The sequence below is a fragment of the Manacus vitellinus genome, unplaced genomic scaffold (genome assembly GCF_001715985.3).
Source record: "Manacus vitellinus isolate BGI_N305 unplaced genomic scaffold, ASM171598v3 scaffold_13_pilon, whole genome shotgun sequence".
Taxonomy (NCBI): domain Eukaryota; kingdom Metazoa; phylum Chordata; class Aves; order Passeriformes; family Pipridae; genus Manacus; species Manacus vitellinus.
Window position 1 is genome coordinate 9,371,366 of NW_021938999.1, and position 22,368 is coordinate 9,393,733.

The 22,368-nt window shown below is 37.7% G+C and overlaps 1 protein-coding gene across 1 annotated transcript in view; it reads right to left on the reverse strand.

Moving 5' to 3' along the window:
• The window catches only part of SLC2A13 (solute carrier family 2 member 13), a 123,301-nt gene extending 101,874 nt beyond the window's left edge, over positions 1 to 21,427 (reverse strand). Inside the window, exons 1-2 of the mRNA XM_018068030.2 lie at positions 21,271 to 21,427; positions 15,207 to 15,415 (exon numbers count right to left, since the gene is read on the reverse strand). Of these exons, the coding sequence (XP_017923519.1) occupies positions 15,207 to 15,415; positions 21,271 to 21,419 (358 nt within the window). The 5' untranslated portion in view covers positions 21,420 to 21,427. The remainder of the gene's footprint in view (positions 1 to 15,206; positions 15,416 to 21,270) is intronic.
• Positions 21,428 to 22,368: the final 941 nt, after the last annotated feature.

Sequence of the window (22,368 nt, forward strand, 5' to 3'; positions counted from 1 at the left end):
GTCAAAGACAGCACTATACAGACCAGATGATATTTTGTATTTCGAGCCAGGCTCACACAGCACAATAGACAACAGACTGCAGATGGTAGGGAATGTTTCTCGGATGAGAACAGAACACTAAACTGAGCGACAACTTCTCAAATTTGTAAAATACAAAAAATTTGCCTCAAAATAACTAAATAACAAAAAAATAAATTCTATCTCCTCTATAATGCTGCTGAGTTACACTACAGTTGCATTGAAATACAGAACAAATGAAGCTACATTTAAAAATGTGTCTCTATCATTATGCAGCCTTGCATTACTTCTACACTTACAAAATCATTCATCAACCACAATTTGGTACCTCTACTGACAGATTTACATCATGTAAAACCAGCTGTTTTTCTCTGATAAAGCATTCAACGCCAACACCTTTTTTGGCTCCTGGCAGTTCAGATATCCAAGCCCATCCCTTAGGTCTTGATTCTTCCTGCGGGATGGGAACTGGAGCACTCAAACCCACCATCCCAGTACCACAAGCAGCAGTCAGCTGGCACAAACTCTATGTCTTTTCAAGGTATTTCATCTGTTGTCTTTGACACTGAGTACTTAACACCAATTATCTGAATTATTAAGGACAGTCAAGTGAGCACTCACTGTGATGAGGGAAATGAGTGTATATCTTGTAGATAATACAAGAATCTCTGTAGATAATACAAGAATCTCTGTAGATAATACAAGAATCTCTAGAAATTTAGGTTAATATTTTCACATTAAATATTGTCAGGCTACAACCTTAAGAAAATCTTGGTTGTTGCTGCAAAAGAAGATTTAATGATATCTGACATTAATATCAACTGAAAGATCCTATTTCAACCTTGGACTAGTACCAAATATTCCTATCGTGCTAAATGAACATAAACAGTTTGGGTTCCTGTCAAGGTCTGTCCCTGTCAAGGTATGGCAAAAAATCAAAATGTGCGAGTGACCAAAAAGATACCATTTGGTTTCTACATGTGCACACACTGTGCTTAAATAACAAGTTGTGCCAGGGGAGGTTTAGGTTAGATATTAGAAAGAATTTCTTTACAGAGAGGGTGGTCAGACATTGGAATGGGCTGCCCAGGGAAGTAGTGGATTCTCCGTCCCTGGTGGTTTTTAAAAAGAGATTGGACGTGGCCCTTAGTGCCATGATATAGTAATTGGAGTTGGATCAGGGGTTGGACTTGATGATCTTGGAGGTCTTTTCCAACCCAATCTATTCTATGATTCTATGATTTTTAAAAAGAGACTGGATGTGGTACTCAGTGCCATGGTCTAGCAACTGCAGTAGTAGTGGATCAAGGGTTGGACTTGATGATCTCGGAGGTCCCTTCCAACCCAGCTGATTCTATGATTCTATGAAATTTTGGCTACAAAACATAATCTTATATATGAATTAGGCTGCCCATACTCCCCTTCTTAAAAAACCATAATTCCACAGATAATCCTGGATTCTCTGTAGTCTATCTTGCTTATTTGGGGAAGATCTGGAGATCAAAAAGAGTAAACAGCTTGAATGAAATAAGTATGAGATACAGGGGCAGGATGATTAATTTGAGGCCACTCACTCAGGAATAGGTGGTATTTGGATATTCTATAACGTATTGTTCTTCTGGGAGTCTGCTTCAACAGAATGCGAAGCTCTGAACAATCCAATCTAGAGCAAAAGGGTGTCTCAGACCTCTTCCATTGTTATCCTGCACTTTAATTAGAGTAGGATAAACACTTCTGATTATGCTCCACCCCATTTAGTTGCAACTTATTATCCCCTACCCACCCCACCAATCCAGTGTTCTTCAGTAAATACTGCTTTAATTTATCTTCTGTTACAAGACTCTTGTCTTGTCTCTTGAGTACTACTAAAAATAATCATCACTTAACAAACATTAAAAATTTAAAGTCCCAACAAATTACCAAAGATGCAAAGGTAATAAGAATCACCATTAACGTTTAAATCTAATTTATAACAACAAAATATTTGCATTGCATTTATATGCAGACTCCTGTTTTTGCTACATACAGTGAAAAAAAGGAATGAGAAATTAGAGGAGGGGGAATATATATATCAGAAAAAGCTTACAATTCAAAAATTTTAAAAATTAAGTATGCGTCAATATAGATTAATTTTTCTTTAATGAAAACCTTGTGGGTTTTTTGGCTATGAAATGAACTATTCTGCAACTGCCACCTTTATTTTAGACTAGCAATAGTCAGAACCACCTACATTTTCAAGTTGCTTTTATTGCCATAGAAACGTATGTTTGCTTTAACTAAAAAGGAAGTCTTTTGGCTCAGAGTCAATCATCCACTTTCTATGTCATACACTACAGTAGACATAATTTATTCATTTCTATATCTATATTTGCATACTCTTACGTGAGCTACATCCACCTCAGATACTATGAAAAATCACATGTGGTTTGTGTTATATAAGATATTTATACAACATTTAGGTTTAAATGAAAAGAAAATAGTGCAATCTGCTCCATATAAACACAAAAGGACAGAATTACTTTAAAATTATTTATGCTCTTAAATCAATCCAATTTCAAGTGTACTTTTACTGACTTTTGCTTCAATAGCAATGTAATGTTTAGAGCAGTCATGCACCATTTTCTTAAATAATTGTAATTAAACCTTTCCATGTTCAGTAAGTAATGGGAAACAGATCAGAACACACGGAAGAAAACAGTATTTCTGCTCTCTTTAAAGCCACTGACCCCAAGGAGAATGCACATAAAAAACCTAAAGATGTTCAGAGCTAATAAAAACCCAAACATATTCATGCAGTTTTAGTAGCAGAAGAAAGATCTATACTATTTCTGTAAAGTACTAAAATACAAGTTCTACAAGGCAAAGAAGTGGCTGGAAGTCCTCACAGGCACCAGCTCACATGGGTTTGGGCACATGGACACCCCAGGACCACCAGTGGGCTCCCACCAGCCCCTGCCCACCATTGCAGACCAGCCAACAGAACAAGGTTGCTGTGTGACAGCAAAGATGCTTGTTTTGCAATCTACATTAAAAATAATGGGAAAAACAGTCATTTCACTAGAAAAGGCAGAATAAACATGCAAAATTTACAATTAAACATACTTTAGTATGCAATACAGCAACTTGAACTCTCGGCAGTTTCTCAGCAATTCTACAAGCTCCTTGCAGCAAAAGTGGAGAAAAATAACAATGTGTTAGGTTTACCAATGCTAAATTCTGGCCTGAAGCCCACTCTTTAAGGGAGGAATTGGATACTCACTAGGTATGGCAGGGAAATGCAGAAATTTTTCAAGCTCCCACAACATTTAGTTACAGAACACCTCTAAATATAAATCACAATCTTGAAAAAAAAATTATTTCTTCATTCTTAATTCACCATGGCTGCACTGAGAGATAACTTACTTTGACTAGATAACAACATTTTCCATAAGACTGCTGGTAAATATTTGAATATCCATAGACATTGAACTATACTGGCTTAGAAAGCATTATTTCTTATTCAACAGAAATAGTAATACTCAAGTATGTGCAGAATCACAATAAAAAAGTTCACAATCACCATTCTCCATAAATGCAGCAGTATTTACACAGAATCACAGAACATGCTGAGATGGAAGGGAACCATGAGGATCATCGAGTCCTCTGACTATTCACAATAAAAAACCCCATACACAAACTGACCATTACAGGAACAGTGGAGTGATCCTTTCCTCACAGGAAAAAGACATTTAACAGAATAGTGGTTTCCTGAGGGGGAAAAAAATAGTGCTGAAAATAACAAATGGCTTTTCGTGAGGGAATTGTTGATGGGAGGGTTTTTTAATTTGTTAGGGAGAAGTTGGTTTGGGTTTTTTCAGCAAAAGAAAAGCCTGAAAACAGGGCAGAAAGAGATCAGTCTTACTGAGCCTTTTAAAGTTTTCTTGTTTTGTTAATTGAACTAATCAGAGCTTTTTTTGTGCAGGTATTTCTAGAATATGATTGTTATGCTGTTTAATACTTGTGAAAGCCACAATTTCTAAAGAGTTTATAGTAAAATTTCAAGTTTGCAATGCATTTGCTACGGTTTCACATAGAAAAATTCCAAAGCACTTTAACACTTTCAAAACAAACATATCTAAAGAAACTGCAGTTTCCCCAGACAACTGACAAGAAGAAAGGAAGTCTAAATTAATGATGAAAATTATTCACTGTGACTTATTCATGCAGCATTAGTTATCTCACACACACAAACATTTCAGCCGTATAAATCCCCTCTACTCTACATGGACATTTTCCAGGAGACCAGTGGTATTTTAGAACACAAAATAGTGTAAAAAATTTCCTAAAAAGTACTTCACTTACAGAAAAACCACAAGAAAAGAGTAATCCCACAGACACAATCTTTCAGATGATAAAAGGAAAAGACAGTGCTCACCCTTCCTGTTCTTGAGTGAAATAACACAAGGTGAAAGCTCTTTCCTAGGGATTTGGCTCTATAGCAAGACTAGCACACTACTACACAGTTACTGTGCATCAAAATGCCTTAGGGGATACTATTAGAAAAAAAACCACAACCCATGACCAAAAAGCAAAGCAGAATTCTAACTTTTTCCTATCCAAAAAATTATGACTGAAACACAATTCTGAACCAGTTAATCACTTATAAAAACTAGTCAAACAGAATTAATGTAAAGAAATAAACTATTTCTTATCTCTTCAATAAAAGCACTAGACCAAAATACATATCTATTCAAATAGTCAACATGGAAGTACTACAACATTTCTCACTTATTTCTAACAACTTGCTTTCTTAACACACAGGGAAAGCTCAAAACTATTTGTGTAAGGGAGCATGGACAGTTTGGGAGACAAAGTAGCAACATACTCAGCAACAAAGGACTAACTTTTTTTTTTTTCCAAAATCCATCTTAAGTCAAACAAAACCTCCACACATGGCAGCGTGCCGGTTATGACAGACGTCACATTGGTTGACAAGATTTACTGAAATGGTCAGTGTGTGAATACTTCAGATTAACTATCAGGTGGTGTGTAAGGACAGCTGCTTATTGTGAACTGAACCCCCAGGTTTGCTAGAAGAACAAAGTGTCTGGGAAAGGAGGAGAGATAAAAAAACCCCAATGACTTATTTTAAAAGGCAAGAGAAAAAGACGAGGATTGACAAAAAATAGGCAGGCAATATGCTGGTGAAGGCCTTCAGAAAGAATAAAGCCTGACTAGACTGTAGGAAAAGAATATGGTCTTATGTAAAACAAGTAAGTGCAAACACTGTTTATAACCCATTTTCCTCTCTATTATCAAAATACTTCAATTTAAACAGGCTGTATAAACACTGTGTTCACCTGACTACAGAATCAGAGAAAAACTACTGCTGTTGAAGAATTATTAACATCTGCTGGTTGGACCAAGTCCTGCCCTAGTGCAAAGCCTGTCACATAGAAGGCTGCAGATGAAGAGTCAGCTCTGCACTGATGTGGTTCCTCTGTATTAATACAACACTGCAAAACAAGATTAATTAAAAAAAAAAAAGAAAGCTTTTTTGATTTTAATGCTTATGCTGAAAAGGCTAAAAAGGAACCAATAGGTGAAGATAGCTCAGCTACTTATCTGCAGCATTTACATGTAAATATTGTTATTAAAAACCTTAAATCCATTTTAGAATTTCTACTCATCTTCACAAGGTCAGAGAGCAAAGAAGCTGCAAGTTTATCTCCAATTTTTGCCACAGAACCTGTTCTTAGAGCTAACTCACAGAATCATATTACTAAGCTTAGCAAAGTGTTATAATTATTCCTTAGCAGTCTATAAAAAAATTTCCCCCATACCCATTAACATTTTCACACAACACTGTACATTTTGTCTGAATCCCTCTTGCATGTAAACAGGCAGCTCAAGTGCGAGCATTCAGCTTAGAATTGTGTATTCAGTGCAGATGCTGGATCCAGCAGGGAAATGATGAAGAACCAGGCCTTCCTTTCTTTTTCTTTTTTTTCTTTTCTAATTAACTGAGCTCTTGAATACCATTAGCAGCTCTAGAGGTACTGTAATTTTATAACTCCTTAAGAAAAAGTAGATCCACAATCTTGGATGAGAAACAAGTACATCAGTGTAACCACGTTAGAAGAAAATGAAGTCCCAAAGAGCAAATGCTCCTTGAAGGCAGCGTGTGCCCATCTCTTGCCCAAGACTATGCAGGAAATTTAAAATTGTATTTCCCATTTCTAACACAACTAAGCTACCACGCTGTAGGCACCCCCCTCAAACCAAGCCTGCTCTCCAGCACACTGACTCCAAGGCTCATAGTCTTGGTTTGGCCCACTCAAAGCAGAGTGGTGAGCCTGGTGAGCACATCAGCAGCAACAAACCCTCAGGCCAAGATCTGGAAGAGGTTATCTCGCTGCCATCACTGGCAAGGCTGGTGCATGGCCAGATGCCTCAAGACATGCTAAGCCAAGTTAAATGTTGTAACTTTCCCTTGGGCAGACGTATTCTGCCCTTTCACTCCTATCCCAGCATTAAAATCCTACCATCAGCTTTTACCAACACAGGCTTCTCTCCCCCAGGCCCAGTTTGCTTCCATGGGCTCCCTTCCCCATGTAACACACCATGTATGTTATGGACAGTAAACAGGTGTCTCCTCCCTCTCATTGTCTCTCTCATTTCTGTACTGAGTAAGAAATGAGAATAGGTTTGCCTCCCAACAATGCAAAAATCACCTTCTTCAGCAATTTTTTTGTCTTTTTTTCCCCTTTTCATCTTTTCTGTTGCCTTTACTATTACTTACGTTATGCAAATTTTTGCATAACAAAATTTTTGTTGACCAAAAATATTCTCCCCAAACCCTTCAAGTTCACTTCTGCCAGGAATCTTTTGTCCAGCTTTCCCAAAATCTCATCATATGTCACACTATTTTTGGGGTTTTCCCCTGACTTACTGAGAAGAAACTACCGTAAATGCATAAAGTAAAAAATGCTGTTTAAAGTTTGTGCTATTATATAGAAGACTTTTAATAACAGGCCAACTATTATACAACTAAGCACTACTTCTGGAAAATCAAAAAAAATGTGTCTAACTTATTCCTTTCCAGAGCTGGACTGAGTTCTGAGAAGGCATGGAAATTGGGGGCAGAAGCCATTAGCTTCTAGAAACTCATCTAGTCCAAGTCAATTGGTCTACCTTATTTAAATACAAAAAAAGTAGGTTTTGTGTTAAAATATATAGATACTTTTCTATAAATTTGAAGTACTATAGCTATCCCTAACAGATAATAAACATGAAACAGAGATAATTACAATACCTGACAGCCAGCCAAAAATATCTAATTTTAGCTGTTCATATTAAGAAATAAAAATAAACTATTCTAGTTAAAATAGGAGGGGGGGAGAGCATAGAGATTTGTTTGTTTTTCAAGCACAAGTTACAAACTCCTATTCCCCTGGACATGAATAAAACATGCTATTTTTATTCATGGTCTCTATTTTAGACAGTTTTTGATTCAGAAAAACCACGATCTCTCATGAAAGGATGTCAATCACGAGTCTTCAAACTCTTCAAACACTTGTTCCACTCTGAAACCTATTTTTTTCACAAAACAGATACCTGTTCCTAAACAAAGCACAGGGAGCAGCTGAGTGTTCAGTGATGCACTAGTATTGGACTGCAATCCAATACTGCTTCCAGAGATGTAGTCCCACAATCAACCTCAGAAGAAGAGCAGCAGTTCTGAACTACCCAAAGATCAGCAAATTCAGCTTCAATCTGTGAATAATGTCATTTGGCTTAAAACAAAATCATTATGCTCAAATTTATTGAACTGATAAGAGATGAAGTCTTTTAAATTTTATTTTCCAGACTTGTAGGTCGAATTTTCTGTAGGCTTAAGAAGTTGTGAACTAATAAAAAGCTAATAACACTGTCAGTGGAAAGCTAAGTGTACTTCCAGAAATTTCATGGTAAATCTAAAGTGGGGGAAAAGAAACAAAACTGAAACAAACTGTCCCACCTTTCAGTGGGACTTCCTCTGTGCTTAGAGGACTACCACACATGGAAGTCTGGACTTCAGGCAAAGAAGAGCTTGTTCCAAAACACACAGCTGAATCGGTCTAACAGGAAGAATGGGCTCTTCAGATGGGCAATTAACCACCATTTCCAGATAAACATTCATTTTATGTCAGTGCATTGAAAACCAAGGTGGAAGATTAAGGGATTCGTTTTGGTCATAAGCCACTGAAGCAAGACTGATTCGAAACACCCTGCCAGGTAAACATGCTAACAGCAGGATTCTTGAAGTATAACCAGAGCTCTAAGATACTAGAAACAAACTATTATTTTTAAAATATAGCAGTCATATTTCTGTACAAGGTAAAAAACAATAATTTTTTTTAGATATTATATTTCTGAAAAGTCATATTTGCAAGAATAAGTCAGCCTTTTAAAAGACTTTAAGGATGGAAGAGAACCAAAAATCTTATCTCTTTTTATCAATTGTTTTATACAGTAATTCATACTTTCAATACTCTTTGCCAAGTTTTGTAGAAAGCTTTTTCTTGTTATCAGATCATACATTGAATTTAATTAGTATATTTTCTCAAGATCAAATGTCTCCATGTTTTATTTGTCTGCATTGCATGAATTTTAAATTATCCAGAGGAGTACTTTTTTTTATGGGTTCAACTCAAAATAAATTCCAATGGAAACATGCACAGGAAGAATTTTTGTTCTTAAGGGAAAAGACAAATAATACTTCGATATGTAAAATTGCTAAAATACAGGAATGAAACTAAGACATCACTTTCAAGTACCTCTTGCATTGGCCACACTTTACAAAATCTAGAGACAAAACCCACCTGGAACTGACCCTGGCATTTGTTTTGCCAAGCAAGAATTTCAGGCCGACATCACTACCAATCATATTGAATTTGGGGATTTCTTCAACAAATCCTTTGTTTCCTTTTGCCCCAAAGTCTTCCATCTAATTTCATGGTTACAGCTAACAAAAGCCACTTATTATCATAAAAGAAGAATTAACTTCAAATAAGGATTTTAGTGGAAGTGGAATCATTCAGAGATCTGCACAGTCCTACCAGAGCATCACAGTATTACCAAGTTTAATTAAATCAGATTCCAGCTGATGTTCAATAATAATAATAAGCATGTCTATCTCTTTTTCAACACCAAGCATGCTGGGCAATGGCCTTAGGATAAAAAGGACTCCCAGAAATGAGGGGAGAATTATGATTAAGAATGAAAACACTGCAAGCTTTTACCATCTCCGTGGAAAGATGCATATCAAATGGTTCCAGCCAAAGCCACAGCCAAGAATACTAACAAGTTAAAATATTACTTAAAAAGAAAAGGTGCAAGAAATAGAAATATACTGGAACCAGGAAGAACTGAGGGTCCATATCTTCTGCCTAATAATATAATATTTTAAGTGACAGTTAATTGGGTGAAATTATGAGCTGAAACCTAACAGCAATGAGGTAGTTACCTTTATATCATAACACATTTATCTCCAATGGGGAAATACAAACATAAAAAAGAAGACAGACTCACTGATCCAATAGGAAACATAGAAAAACAAGTTAAGTGAGTCAAGCCTACAGGAGTGAAAGAGTGGCATGAATACATTTTTATCAGTGTCACAAAAAAAGCCTGGCTATTACAAAAAACCCACATTAAAATAATGAAAACAAAAGAAGATGTCTAATCTAGAAGCAGTGCCCATTCTGGTACAGACACAGAATGGTAGGTTAAACAATATTACACTGTAATGATCGATTTTATAAACAGTTTGGTGAATTTCACAGAAGCAGCAGGTTCCACGCACCACTGAGCTCCAGCAGTTTTACACAGCCAGAATTAGTAAGCATAACATGTGCAAAGACATCTTCATGATCAGAAGTTGACATATGTACATGGATAACTACAAATAAAAGGCAAAGGTCCACAAACATAGCAGATAAGGTCAAGAATCTCAGCCTAATTCACGAGTTAGAGAAATGTGGGATAAATAGGGCTGGGGGAGATTACACTGCTCCCCTAGCGTAATTACGATTCATAGTTACACATCCTTCATCTACACAAAAATAAATGTCTAGTCTTAATGCAAATGATGTTCATTTCATCAAGATGCTAAGTTAGTACTGTACTCATCACTACTGATTTTGTGTGAAATACCATGTGCCCCAGCACATCAGAGCTCAGTACAGCTACATGGAGGGGTGTGAGGAAAAGCCATGCAATTTGCAGATGCTTTCACCCAGAAAGACAGTAAAAACTGACACCTTTCTATGATTTGCACTGATCATTATGGTATTGTCAAACATATGGGAAATTAATAATCTATTTAAAAAGTCTCCATTGAATGCTATAATGATTTCTTTCCAGTCAGAAATTACCACTATACTGGCAGCCAGTAAAAATTTTACAAAAAGTGTGGTAGATAACTTTAGTGTTATGCACAAATGACTACATTAAATTCATTCCCAAGTACTTGCTCTAGAATTAAAATTACAAATCCCACCCTTTAATTTGCTTAGGAGTACAAGCTACTTCATCTATACACATGGCCTGACAAATTTGGTGGACTTCTGTGATGGGGTTACAGCAGTGATGGATGAGGGAAGGGCAACAGAAGTCATCTACCTGGACATGTGCAAAGCATTTGACTCTGTCCCACACAACATCCTTGTCTCTAAACTGGAGAGACTTGATGGATAAACCACCTGGTGGATAAAAAAATTGGCTGGATGGTCACGCTCAAAGATTTGCGATCAATGGCTCGATGTCCAGGCAAAGTGATGAATGACAATCCTCAGGGGGCAGTATTGGGACACCTTTGTCAGCAACACAGGCAGTGGGATCGAGTGCATCCTCAGCAAGTCTGCTGACTACACCAAGCTCTGTTGTGTGATCGAGACACTGGAGGGAAGGGATGGCATCCAGAGGGACCTTGACAGGTTTGAGAGATGGGCCTGTGTGAACCTCATGAAGTTCAACAAGACCAAGTGCAAGGTCCTGAACTTGGGTGTGGGCAATCTCAGGCACAAATACAGGCTGGATAGAAAATGGATTGAGAGCAGCCCTGAGAAGGACTTGGGGGTGCTGGTGGACAAAAAACTGGACATGAGCCAACAGTGCATGCTTGCAGCCCAGAAAATCAACAGTATCCTGGGTTGCATCAGAGATATGAACAGCAGGTCAAGAGAAGTGACTCTCCCTCTCTACTCTGCTCTTGTGAGACCCCACCTGGAGCACTGCATCCAGCTCTGAGGCCCACAGAGGATGTGGACCTGTTGAAATGAGTCCAGAGGAGGGTTACTAAGCTTTTCACATGGCTGGAGTACCTCTCCTACAAAGACAGACTGAAAGAGTTGGGGTTGTTCAGCCTAGAGAAGAGAAGACTCTGGAGAAACCTTAGAGCAGCAGCCTTCCAGTATGTAAAGTAAAGGGGGCTACAAGAAAGCTGCAGAGGGATTTTTTACAGGGGAATCTAAGGACAGAATAGGGGAGAATGGCCTTAAGCTGAAGGAGGACTGTTTAGATTATATATTGGGAAGAAATTCTTTACTCTGAGGGTGATGAGACACTGGAATAGGTTGTCCAGAGAGGTTGTGGTTGTGGTTGTGGTTGTGGTTGCCTCATCCCTGAAGTTGTTCAAGACCAGAGAGAATGGGGCTCTGAGTAGCCTGGTGTAGTAGAATGTTCCCTGCTCTTGGAAGGGGGCTTGGAACTAGATGACCTTTAAGGTCCCTTCCAGCCCTAACCATTCTATGATTGTGTATTAAGCTCCTGTGCCAGTGCTTATCTGCACTGCTATGATTTGATTGCCTGTTTTTAACTAAAGTGCAGTACAGAACCTCTGCCTTAACTATACTAAAAACTACAATTCAGCAGCAGTGTGAGTCAGACATGTTTTGCTAGGAAGAGTTGTGCCAGAACACTCTACCAGCAATGTCTTTGATCCTTCTCTCAGCCACAACCCCCTTCTGACCATTTTATTCCATAAGGATTCAGAGCCTAAGTCACCGACTGGGGATCTGTGAGATCCACAGCATATTTGAAGGGGAAGGCCACTTTGCACATGTAAACTACTCTTTCCACAACTCTTAAGGAGCATTCTTTTTCTAAAATCTTCCTTATTAGTTCTTCTATCCTTGATTTTCCTGCATCGCTTGTGCACTACAGCCCCACCATATGAGAGGGCAATGACATTAACAGATGCTGACTAGCTGGACTCGACCAAGATTTGACTTGTCTTGCAATGTTACTGGAGAATGCAACATCCTCCCCTTCACTTCTCAAAATGCAAGGTTACAAAACCAAAAGTCCCACTGTGAGTACAGAATAGAGCACAAAAAAGTAGTATCGACGACTGCCAGAAAAAATGTCATTTGCATAACCAGTCATGGGGAAAACGTTTGCCAAAAAGATACATTATTTTCCTGATACCAATCTGAAAATGCTAAAATATAAGCTGCTGAGCAGCATCAGCAGCACTGATTTGACTGAATGTATCAGAAAGGATAAAGAAATGTGAATCATTCACTTTACAGGTATCCCACCCCAGCTAAAGTTGGTTGCAGAAGGCATTTTTGTTATTTTGAAGACAGAAGCTACTTGATGACCACGTGAAAAATGCAATGAACTTCTATGATTTTATGACACACATTAAACCCAAACTTTAAGGTAGCTTAAACAACATAGATGAAGTTTCCCTTTGATCCATTCTTCCGTGACAAGAACAGTTGGTGAAACAGTTAGAAAAGGCATTACAGTTTTTTAGTGTGGGACTGAAGAATTTGTTATGGCCACATTCTGTTACTCCCTTGCAGAAAAGGAGTCAAACGCAGGTTTAGCTTCACTTAGAAACTGATGCCCTAAGGAACTGGTAAAGATGTTTGTGTATCAATCAATGAAAAAGAACATCTGTTCTTTTCCAAGAAAGAAAAGGACAAGAAAGGAAAAGGTACTTTTACTAAAAGGAAGCCAGATTATTTTCAATCTGCAAAGTCATCTCTCCTTGAATGTTATGTACACACTCCGTCAGTTTAGGGTCATTGCATTTTTTGTGAAACTGGAATGATGTTCACAATGTCTGACAGGAATTCCTACATTCATTTGTCATTGCTATTAACTAGTGTTTTAAAAACATTGTCTGCCACAAATAGGAGAAATGAATAAAAAAAGTATTAGAGCAATACATATAAAAAATTCCAAACAAACAAAAAAAACCCTGCAACTAAAATATCCACAGTAAAATGAAATGCAAAGTCTTTGCAGAAGCACACATTTAAGTTGTGAATACCTGAAAACCTGGCAATGAAATCATGAACAGCAAGTTACTTTTGCACTACACTGAGGATCTGGACAGCTCCTCAAGAAATGAAAGCAATTACAATTTAACACCACTTGTAAATACCACTTGTAATCCACAGAAACGTAAAAATGTATGTCTTGATGCTGACACACAACATATATAACAAAGGAGAACTTGGGTTAAATGAGGTGAAGTGCAATTATGATGAAGTTATAACCAAGAGTGACCATAGCTATCCAATGCCTGTCTGCTAAGCATTATAACAAACAGGACAGCATACACTTGTAACTACCATCATTTTTTTTAGATGCCCTTAGGTGACAACTCTGAAGCTGTCAATTACCTGAGAGAAAAACAACAATTCTCTGTAACCAAGCTTTCTCCTAGGAATGTGACTGATTTAACCAAACTCCAGAAATAAAATAAGGTTTTGGGGGAGTGTGCAGGGGAAACCAAGAGACCCACACATCCCAGAAAACAACCTTGTAATTAGTTGCCAGTCCAAGTTACAAATGTATAGAGGACTGATTTAACAACCGAGTCAGTCCTAGTACCAACACCACATTGGGTTCACAATTATGAAAAAGCATCATGGCAAAAGATTTAGAGAAACAAGGTCATACCCTATAGCCCAGTGATGGAAAATAAGGGTCTGGGTGGGCCAAATGCCTGTTCCTTTTATTTCTACAAAGCACTAAAACACAGAACTGAACAGTCCAATCCCTAATTAGGATGGAGAACCTTAGCACAGGACTCTTAAGCCCAAGCTGTTCTATGAATATCCACTTCATCACTTTTTACCAAACTAGCCTCTATGAACTTCATTCTCCACTCCCCAAAGAACTCAGGAAAAAACAGTATCCAAAGCCTCAAAAACATAATGGGAGGGAAAAAATCCAGCCCTGCTTCACACTAGTGATGAAAATTTTGAAAATCCTTTCAACTATGTGTCAAATAATTTTTTGCAGACATATAATTATTTATTATAAGGTTCAAAGTCAAACTCGAGGCAATGAGAATAGGTATTATAAGATGTTGAATTTCAATGTACACAGATGCAAACTAACTTCCATTTTTCTTTCCACCAGCTCTGAGAAGTTAGAGTATTTTCCTATCAATGATTAAGGAAGCAAGAATTAAGATGACTCTTACTTAAGAGCCTTACTTGAGATTCCCAAGTTAAAACTTTCAGCAGAAAGTAAAGGAAAAATATGTAGAGTGCAGAAATTTAATCAAATGGTAATCTTCTTTCATAAGTAAATAAAGTTTTGAGCAAATACGGTGTAAGGACACAAAACAGTGAAAAAAAAGGATTTGATTTAGATGCCTTTTCTTTCGGTAGCAGATCAAAAGGACTTCAGAAGTTGCCTTTACTGAAACAGAATCTCTGTATTACAGGCCTAGTTTTGTATATCTTTCAAAGGCTTCTTGACTAGAATACTGCCAACTAGGAAGGGGCCTCTGGATAATTCAGGCATGTACAATGCCTTCTGACCTCCCTAGTGTCTGCTTGGCCTTTTCCACTGATGAAAGAAACCCAACTTTATTTATTTATTTTCACTCTTCGAGATGTGCATTCCTAAACTGATTATTTTTTTTAGTACAATGTCACATAACTGTAGGTAGTATAAACTTAGAATGCCATACAACTTTACTTTTTCCTCACTTAAGAAATCAGAACCTAATTTAAAACTACAGGATCATAGAAATACCTATTCATTTCTGAAGCTACCAGTACATGAAATACTTAAACAGCAAAACAGACAAGAAAAAGCAAAATATCAAGTTCCCACAGGCTACAGCTTCAACATTTCTTCTGATTTTTATCTCCTCATTGATAGGCAGAGAGGCCAGCAAACATTCAGCATACCTGCTCCGACTTCTTTTTCTTCTTCTTCAATGTTGTTTTTGATACTGTCGTACTCCTCATCGATTGCCTGGTTGCCACGCATTTGAGACAGAATTCTCCGTGCTCTCTGAGTCTGGCCTTTCTGAATGAGCCAGCGGGGACTTTCAGGAAGAAACAGGAATCCAAGAAACTGTATAACCGCTGGAATAGCCGACAGGCCCAGCATGTACCTGGAAATAAATAAGCAAACAAATAAATATCTATTATTTGCCTAAAAAAACATGCTATAAGAAGATTCAGTTACAGCTACTGACACTGCAATTTACAGATCAAATCCTCCTCTCTTCACATTCTTTCTCACTGTAAGTTAAGGGGGCAAGAATCATATATTCTGCAAGGTCATCGAAAATATGACCCTTTCTTTCATTTCCAGGAAATCTGATGGATATGTTGACTATTCTGCCACCACTGACTCTCTGGTCACTGGTCCTGAGGACACTAAGTCAGACTAAATGAAAACCCTGAAATTTCACTAGTTTAGAAACTGATAAACCCTTCAGTGAACATAATCAGCAGAAAGAGAAAGCAAATGCACAGAGAAAAAATGGGTACTGTTGATGTCAAAAACGAGACCAAAATACTGCTAATTGTTTCACAGACATGAATAAAAAACAAACCCCAAAACCAGACAAAAAAACCAAATGCATAATTTGGTCAGTAATAGACGTGTGGCCATTTTATTTTTGAAAATTTCTGTCTATAAGCAAAAACACTGAAAAAAGATCATTTCACCAGCACAGCAATTTATACCAGATCTTTTAGAGAGTCTGTTTTTAAATCTTCAGATGCAATGTTAGGTTTTAAATCAAAACTGTATTTTAGATGCCCAGGGGGTTATTATTTACAGCCTTAAGGCTAGTTCTCTACTCATCAAAGACTTTCCACTAGTTGCAGAGTTATGTTTCCAAGAATCAGCACTGACACCTGTGACAACACCCAGGGATACCATTATTCAATCCTTTTAAAGTGAGGTAAAAGAGTGTGAAAGACAAGCATACTACCAATTTTCATGGGTGGTTCTGGTCTATACACTCCATGTTTTTATATTCCTTCAATAAAACTCTATAAAGATAACAAGAATTGTGGAACAATGTAAAATTTTGTTCTGCTTTTTAAATCTCACCTTCTCCCATTTACACTTCACTGAGATTTTTTTCACTTCCATTAAAGAATTTAAACAGTGCTGGTGTCACCTGTACATTATTTCACATCAGGAGACAGAGCCACTAAAACACCTTGAGAAACCAGCCCCTCTGAATACCGAGGTAGCCTGTACTCAGGTTCACACCTCGAGATCAGTCAGGAGACTAAGGAGATTTGCTAATCTCTCCTCTATCTCCTCTCTTCATACCCTAGGATACATGTTTTCACACAGGTGAATCAGCAGTCTCTCACCTGGATGTTTTTACAAAGTATGCTATGAAATGAGATTGCTAATAGAGTAGGAAAGAAAGCACAACCATTATTGAAAACCTTGTTTTGGGGCAACGAACCAAATGTATTTGTTAAGTCCAAATGCATTTTGAGTGAAAATGGAAAAACACTTTCTTAGAGGCATTTGTGGATTTAAAAAAGAAAAATGTGAGCAGTACAACATTTTGGAGAAGACTGGAGAATGGTGAAAAGAACACCGAAAAGGCAACACAAAGAGGACAGCCATCCCAGGACGATGTGCATGCTAGGCCAGCCTTCCCACCCCCAAGGTGAGTCCTCAAGTCCTTCTTAAAACCAGCCAAAATTTCCGAAAGTCATACAAGAAAATCTTGCTCTAGAAAGAACTCTGTGAGCAACTCTCTTATTTTGTAACACTTTAAGAATGGTATAATTCATCATCAGTTAAAAAAGGAGAAGGATAACGAAGAAAATGAATTAAAAACATAAAGCTTGTGGAAGGCTTATTAGCTGAGTAGTCTTCAGCCAACATATCTTCACTAACATTCTCATGCCTCATTCACTACTGTTCTCATTCATTAATGTCCTCATTTCTTCCTATGCTCTTCTCTCTCCACAAACATTTTGGTAACTGTATACAGAATTACCTTTACACATACAGTATTGAAGCTCACCAAATTGTATATTCAATATCTTCATTGGAGTGGCATTTAGAAAGCCTTTTCTGTTTCAAATGAAGAGTAAAACAAGCCCATAGAGATTAAGAACACCATTGCTGTATTCTGTCAAACTGGAAACCCTTTAGTCCCTTACATGCGGCAGAGTATCCAGAACTAAGCAATTGGGTACCTGCAATCACCTTAGGAGGCAAAATCAATGGAGACTCCTGAAAGCTTGATCCAAGGCTGTTAAAGCTACCAGCTGGACTCTATTGGATTGTTTATCACAGGCAAGATAAAAAAGAAAGGTACAGAAAGTGCTCCCCCACTAAAGTCAGTTTCCAATACACAAACTTCTGGTCAAAGTTGAGGAGAAGGAGCAGGCCAAAAGGAAAACACTGACAGTGTACATCCATTGCAAGTTCAAGAGCTGAAGCAATTTACAGATCAAGCCATTTTGATATAACCAATTTAAAGTAAAAGCAGGCAATTTTAGACATTTCATGCAGTGAGCCGGCTTCCAGAAATCTAATATAGCTCTTTCCTATACAGAGTACAAGACTTTGCGTTTGAAGCCAGATGTCTAGCAGACCTGAAAAAATCCAGCATGAAATTTAATAAGTCTGCTGTAACATTTCTTCTTCTCTGACATACTGCTGCAATACTATTAAGATGGCATTAGCAGGGTTTATAAAGCAAACCTGACATAAGGGTCAGGTTAAATATTTGTTTTCTTTGGTTTATTTTTAATTTAATATCCAGCATTTCCAAGAACAAGAGTCAAGAAAAAGTAAGGCTCCTTACTGGTTTTTTGCAGCACTCCAATACTTAGCCATTCAGTCACAAAGAGATACAGTAATTGCTGTAATTTTTCTTCTTATATGTAATGACTCACATTTGTAATGAATTCACATTTGTGAATTCTCTCTGTGAGTTTACTGGCCACTCTTTCCAGGCGAGAGACCATCTGTACTCTTCCCTGATCAGCCTTAGCTTGCAGTAAACTAGCTGAGGACAGACAGGTACACTGTCCCAAATAAACAGCTCCAGCATTGCAGCTGAGAATACCTGGATACCTCATCACTGAGGTGGTAGCCTGTTTCTGCACAATGCATTGTCAACAGTTAGACGTCACTCAATCCAAAAAAGCAGTACTTGGCACATATATAAAACACAGTATTACTACCTTAGCAGAAGTTATTCAGCACGTGCCAGTAGGCTGCAGAAACAATTGCTCCTCTCCAGAGCCTGGAAAACTGGGACCATCAACATGAGAGAAAGCTACAAACCAGGAATAGCAATGGATGGCTAAGATGGTTGTGCAATGGGGTGTGTGACATAAAAGAAGGGGCTGAAAGAACTGGGTTTGTGCTGCCCAGAAAAGAGATGATCAAGTGAAGATCTAATTGCATCTTTCGTAACTGAAAAGAAGCTCACATAGGAGACAGACTTTCTCAAATGTACCCTGTGAAAGGACAAGAGTCAACAGTCACAAGTTGCAACATGGAAAATTTAGATCGAAGATGGGGGAAAACAGTTCTTCACATTAAGAGTGACTGAATATCTAAGCAAGCTGTCTTGCAAAATGAAAACATCCATCATTGGAGATTTTCAAAGGTCAGCATCTCACACTGATCGGATTAAATACCCAAACTTCCACTCTTACTCAATCCACAGATTCTAGGTTTTATTCATAATTTTAATTTTCTCAGTTCAGACAGATTAAAAGGCCTGAATTATAGCAGATTAGGATTTTTAAAGATCCAAACAGTAGAATAAGTTACACCAATGCAGACGTTCTTAGAACAGTTGTGCAGCATTTCAGTGGGTGAGGGCCTCATTTCTATTTAAGGTATAGTGGCATATCAAAACAGTGTTTTCCAAAAAGATAAAATCTGCATTTGACAATGATTATTGCCTTCCACTCACTCTTCTATGTTAATTAAACATATTTACAAAGTAACATATCAAAAATGGTAACTTCCTTGTGTCACTGCTTGATGTGGAAACTTCTGATACATTCTATATCAAAACACTGGCTTTTTGACTGATCTTTTCCAAAGCAGCCTAGCAGTCTGCTTTTGAGCTAGAGAACCCATCTTAGTTTACCTGAACAACTAAACAAAAAACAATAACACCAATACTTGTCAGATATTTTGTTAGCTTGTATTTTTCTTCCAGTATGCTAGTATTTACTGAAATACACAGATTAAAACCACATCCTCACCTCCCAAATGTCAGGGCACTAATGGGGAAAAAAAAAGACATATCCACAAAAGCTGACCACTGAGGTAACCTGAACTCAAAAATCTGCCTGACCAGAAAGTACACAATGCCTCTAACAGTAACTGTGACTCAGAGCTTCATTTCTAAATAAATACCTTTGCTTGTCTGTTTCTCCCACCCAGCCACATGCACAGGGACTCATTATGTTAGCAAATTATTAAGACTAAGAGTTAATTTAGAATAATAAAGCAACCACTACATAACTGGCATCAAGGATCAAATAATTCAGTTTGTATTTCACTTAGAAATTCATTATTGCATGCCACTAACTTTTCTCAGAATTGAGCATATCTCTTTAACTGCAAAAAGGGATTTGCAAGTCTATTAAACTAAGTTGCTCTTTCAGTGAAGGATGTTTGTCGGTTCTCCATAAGTAGACATATAGCCAGAGAATGTAGCTGCATTATAATGAAAAGGTCATAAAAAATTTCATGTAAAATGCAAAATGCTATTTTCATTTGAGCTCTAGTACCCAGAATGCACAAAGCAGAGCTAAAACTTAAAATTCAATTAAAATTAAACAAAATTGGTATGAAGTAACATTTTCCTTAAGGTCAAAATGTGATATCTTTTTACAAAAGAGATAAAGGAAACAATTATATGGACAAAAAGTAAAAATCTCAAACTTCTTGAATCTTCAGTCACACACAGATTAAGCCATAAATTCATTAAGAAAACATTAACTTTTTTTTATGTGTATTTATTTATATACTACGAAAAGATCAGCTTCCAAGTTCTTCTATGTACTTGGTCCCAACTGAATTGTTCCTAACTTAAACCTCAAACATCAGCACACCTAGAAGTCCCTATTCAACTTCATTAAAAGCCAGAAAACATAAGCATATTATGTTTCAAGTTTTTGGGGATGGGGAGAGGATCCTTCAAATTAGAAAGTTCCAATAGCAAAATGATTCCAAGTTGTAGCAACAGAAATCTAAAGCCCTACAACAACATGCATCCCTTTCCCAAGAGTGTTTCAAAAGAAAAGCACATATAATTAAGCATGAATTTCCAAGAGTTGGAATCTAGAGTATAAGTTATTCCTCCTACACATTTCTGTTAATTGTTTTACTCAAGTCAGCTCTGCAAGTGAAATACCGAGCCACTGAAATTTGTCACCTCTCTCAAATGACACATCACTGCAAAGATAGCAGGTATAAGACTGCAGTCCAGAAACACTTAAGAGATGTCTACAGGAAGAACATAATATCCATAAAGTAGACTAAAAGAGATTCATATTATCCTGTAACATAAACTTTTAACTATAAAGTTATGCTACAATAGCCTTCCCTTCAATTCTGATTAGATTGCTACTGCTCAGATTAAGAATATTTGAAATTCACCTCTATTTTGCACATACAGCATCATACTTACTGGAAATTTGCCTTTTGAATAATCAGCATTTAATTATTCTAAATGCAAAAGGCAAGCTATTTTCATAAACATCATGACAATCATTCAAGCTTTTGATGCATATTTATTGCTCTTCCACTTTAAAGTTTAGTACAGTCATATGTAAATAATAAGCTTAAGTGAAAGCAGTATGGATCTATTTTGGCAAGAACTAATTATTAAAGTTCCATTCCACTATACAGTTTGACCACTTTATATGTAAACAAGAATTACTATAGCTGTCAACCAAAACAAGACTATGCCAGTTTTGCTTTTAGCAAGGAAGACTCACAAACCTCCACCCATCCTTCGCGAGGTAGCTGAAGAGTCCATCCACGACACTTGCAAAAAACTGCCCTCCAGTGATGAATAGAGTGTTAATGGTGACTAATCTGCCTCTTAGGTGCGGTGGGGCAACTTCTGCGATGTACACTGGCACAGTCATAGATGCTACACCTACAAGAATAAATTCAGTTACAGTTATAAAATTGAGAGAGACGCTACATTGCTTTTTCATCATAAAATACCATTTTGTGCTGGTTTGGGCTGAGGCAGAGAATCTTCTTCACAGTAGCTGGTATAGGGCTATGTTCTGGATTTGTGCTGGAAACTGTGTTGATAATTCGGGGATGTTTTTTTACTGAGCAGTGCTCGCACAGAGTCAAGGTCTTTTCTGCCTCACACCCCACTCCTCCAGCAAGGAGGATGGGGGTGCACAAGGAGCTGGGAGGGGACACAGCTATTTGTGCAAAAGACAGAAATGCCCACGAGGAACACACACAGGAGGACACACACACACAAACTGTAAAAACAGAGTTCAAGAGTATAAAGAGCAGAGCTGGGTGTGGCACATGCTTTGGTGGTCCAAATCCACCAACAAAGTTGCGCTCTCATTTAAAGCAAATTATATCCTTATTTCCTTAAAAGAACCTACAGTGACAACCAACGGCAATTTATTTTGTAGTTAAAACTTGAAGTACATCGGCAACACATGCTCAAAACACATTTCAGCTGAAGTCAGATGAGTTACAACTTGAGCACAGCGAGCACAGCCAAGCACCATCAGACACCAAAACTTCCAGCCTGGGACAGCTCCAATGAGTCCACATGGACTCACACCAGCACGGGCCAGCGCCACAGCCTCGGCAAGAAAAGGGGTCAACTAAAGGCATGCACATGACTTCTGAAGCACAACTACAGTTCCTGGCTCATGTCACAGTAGAAGGGCTTCATCTTAAAACGGCGGGGGCTTTGGCCAGCTCCCCACTGCCTGGCTCACTCACCAAACTAAGAGCACAAAACCATCTTTAGCAACAAGGTTAGCCTGACAGGACTGCTGGGAGCCTCCAAAAGCTCAAGCAAGGAATATATATTGTTTAATAATAAAATGGCAT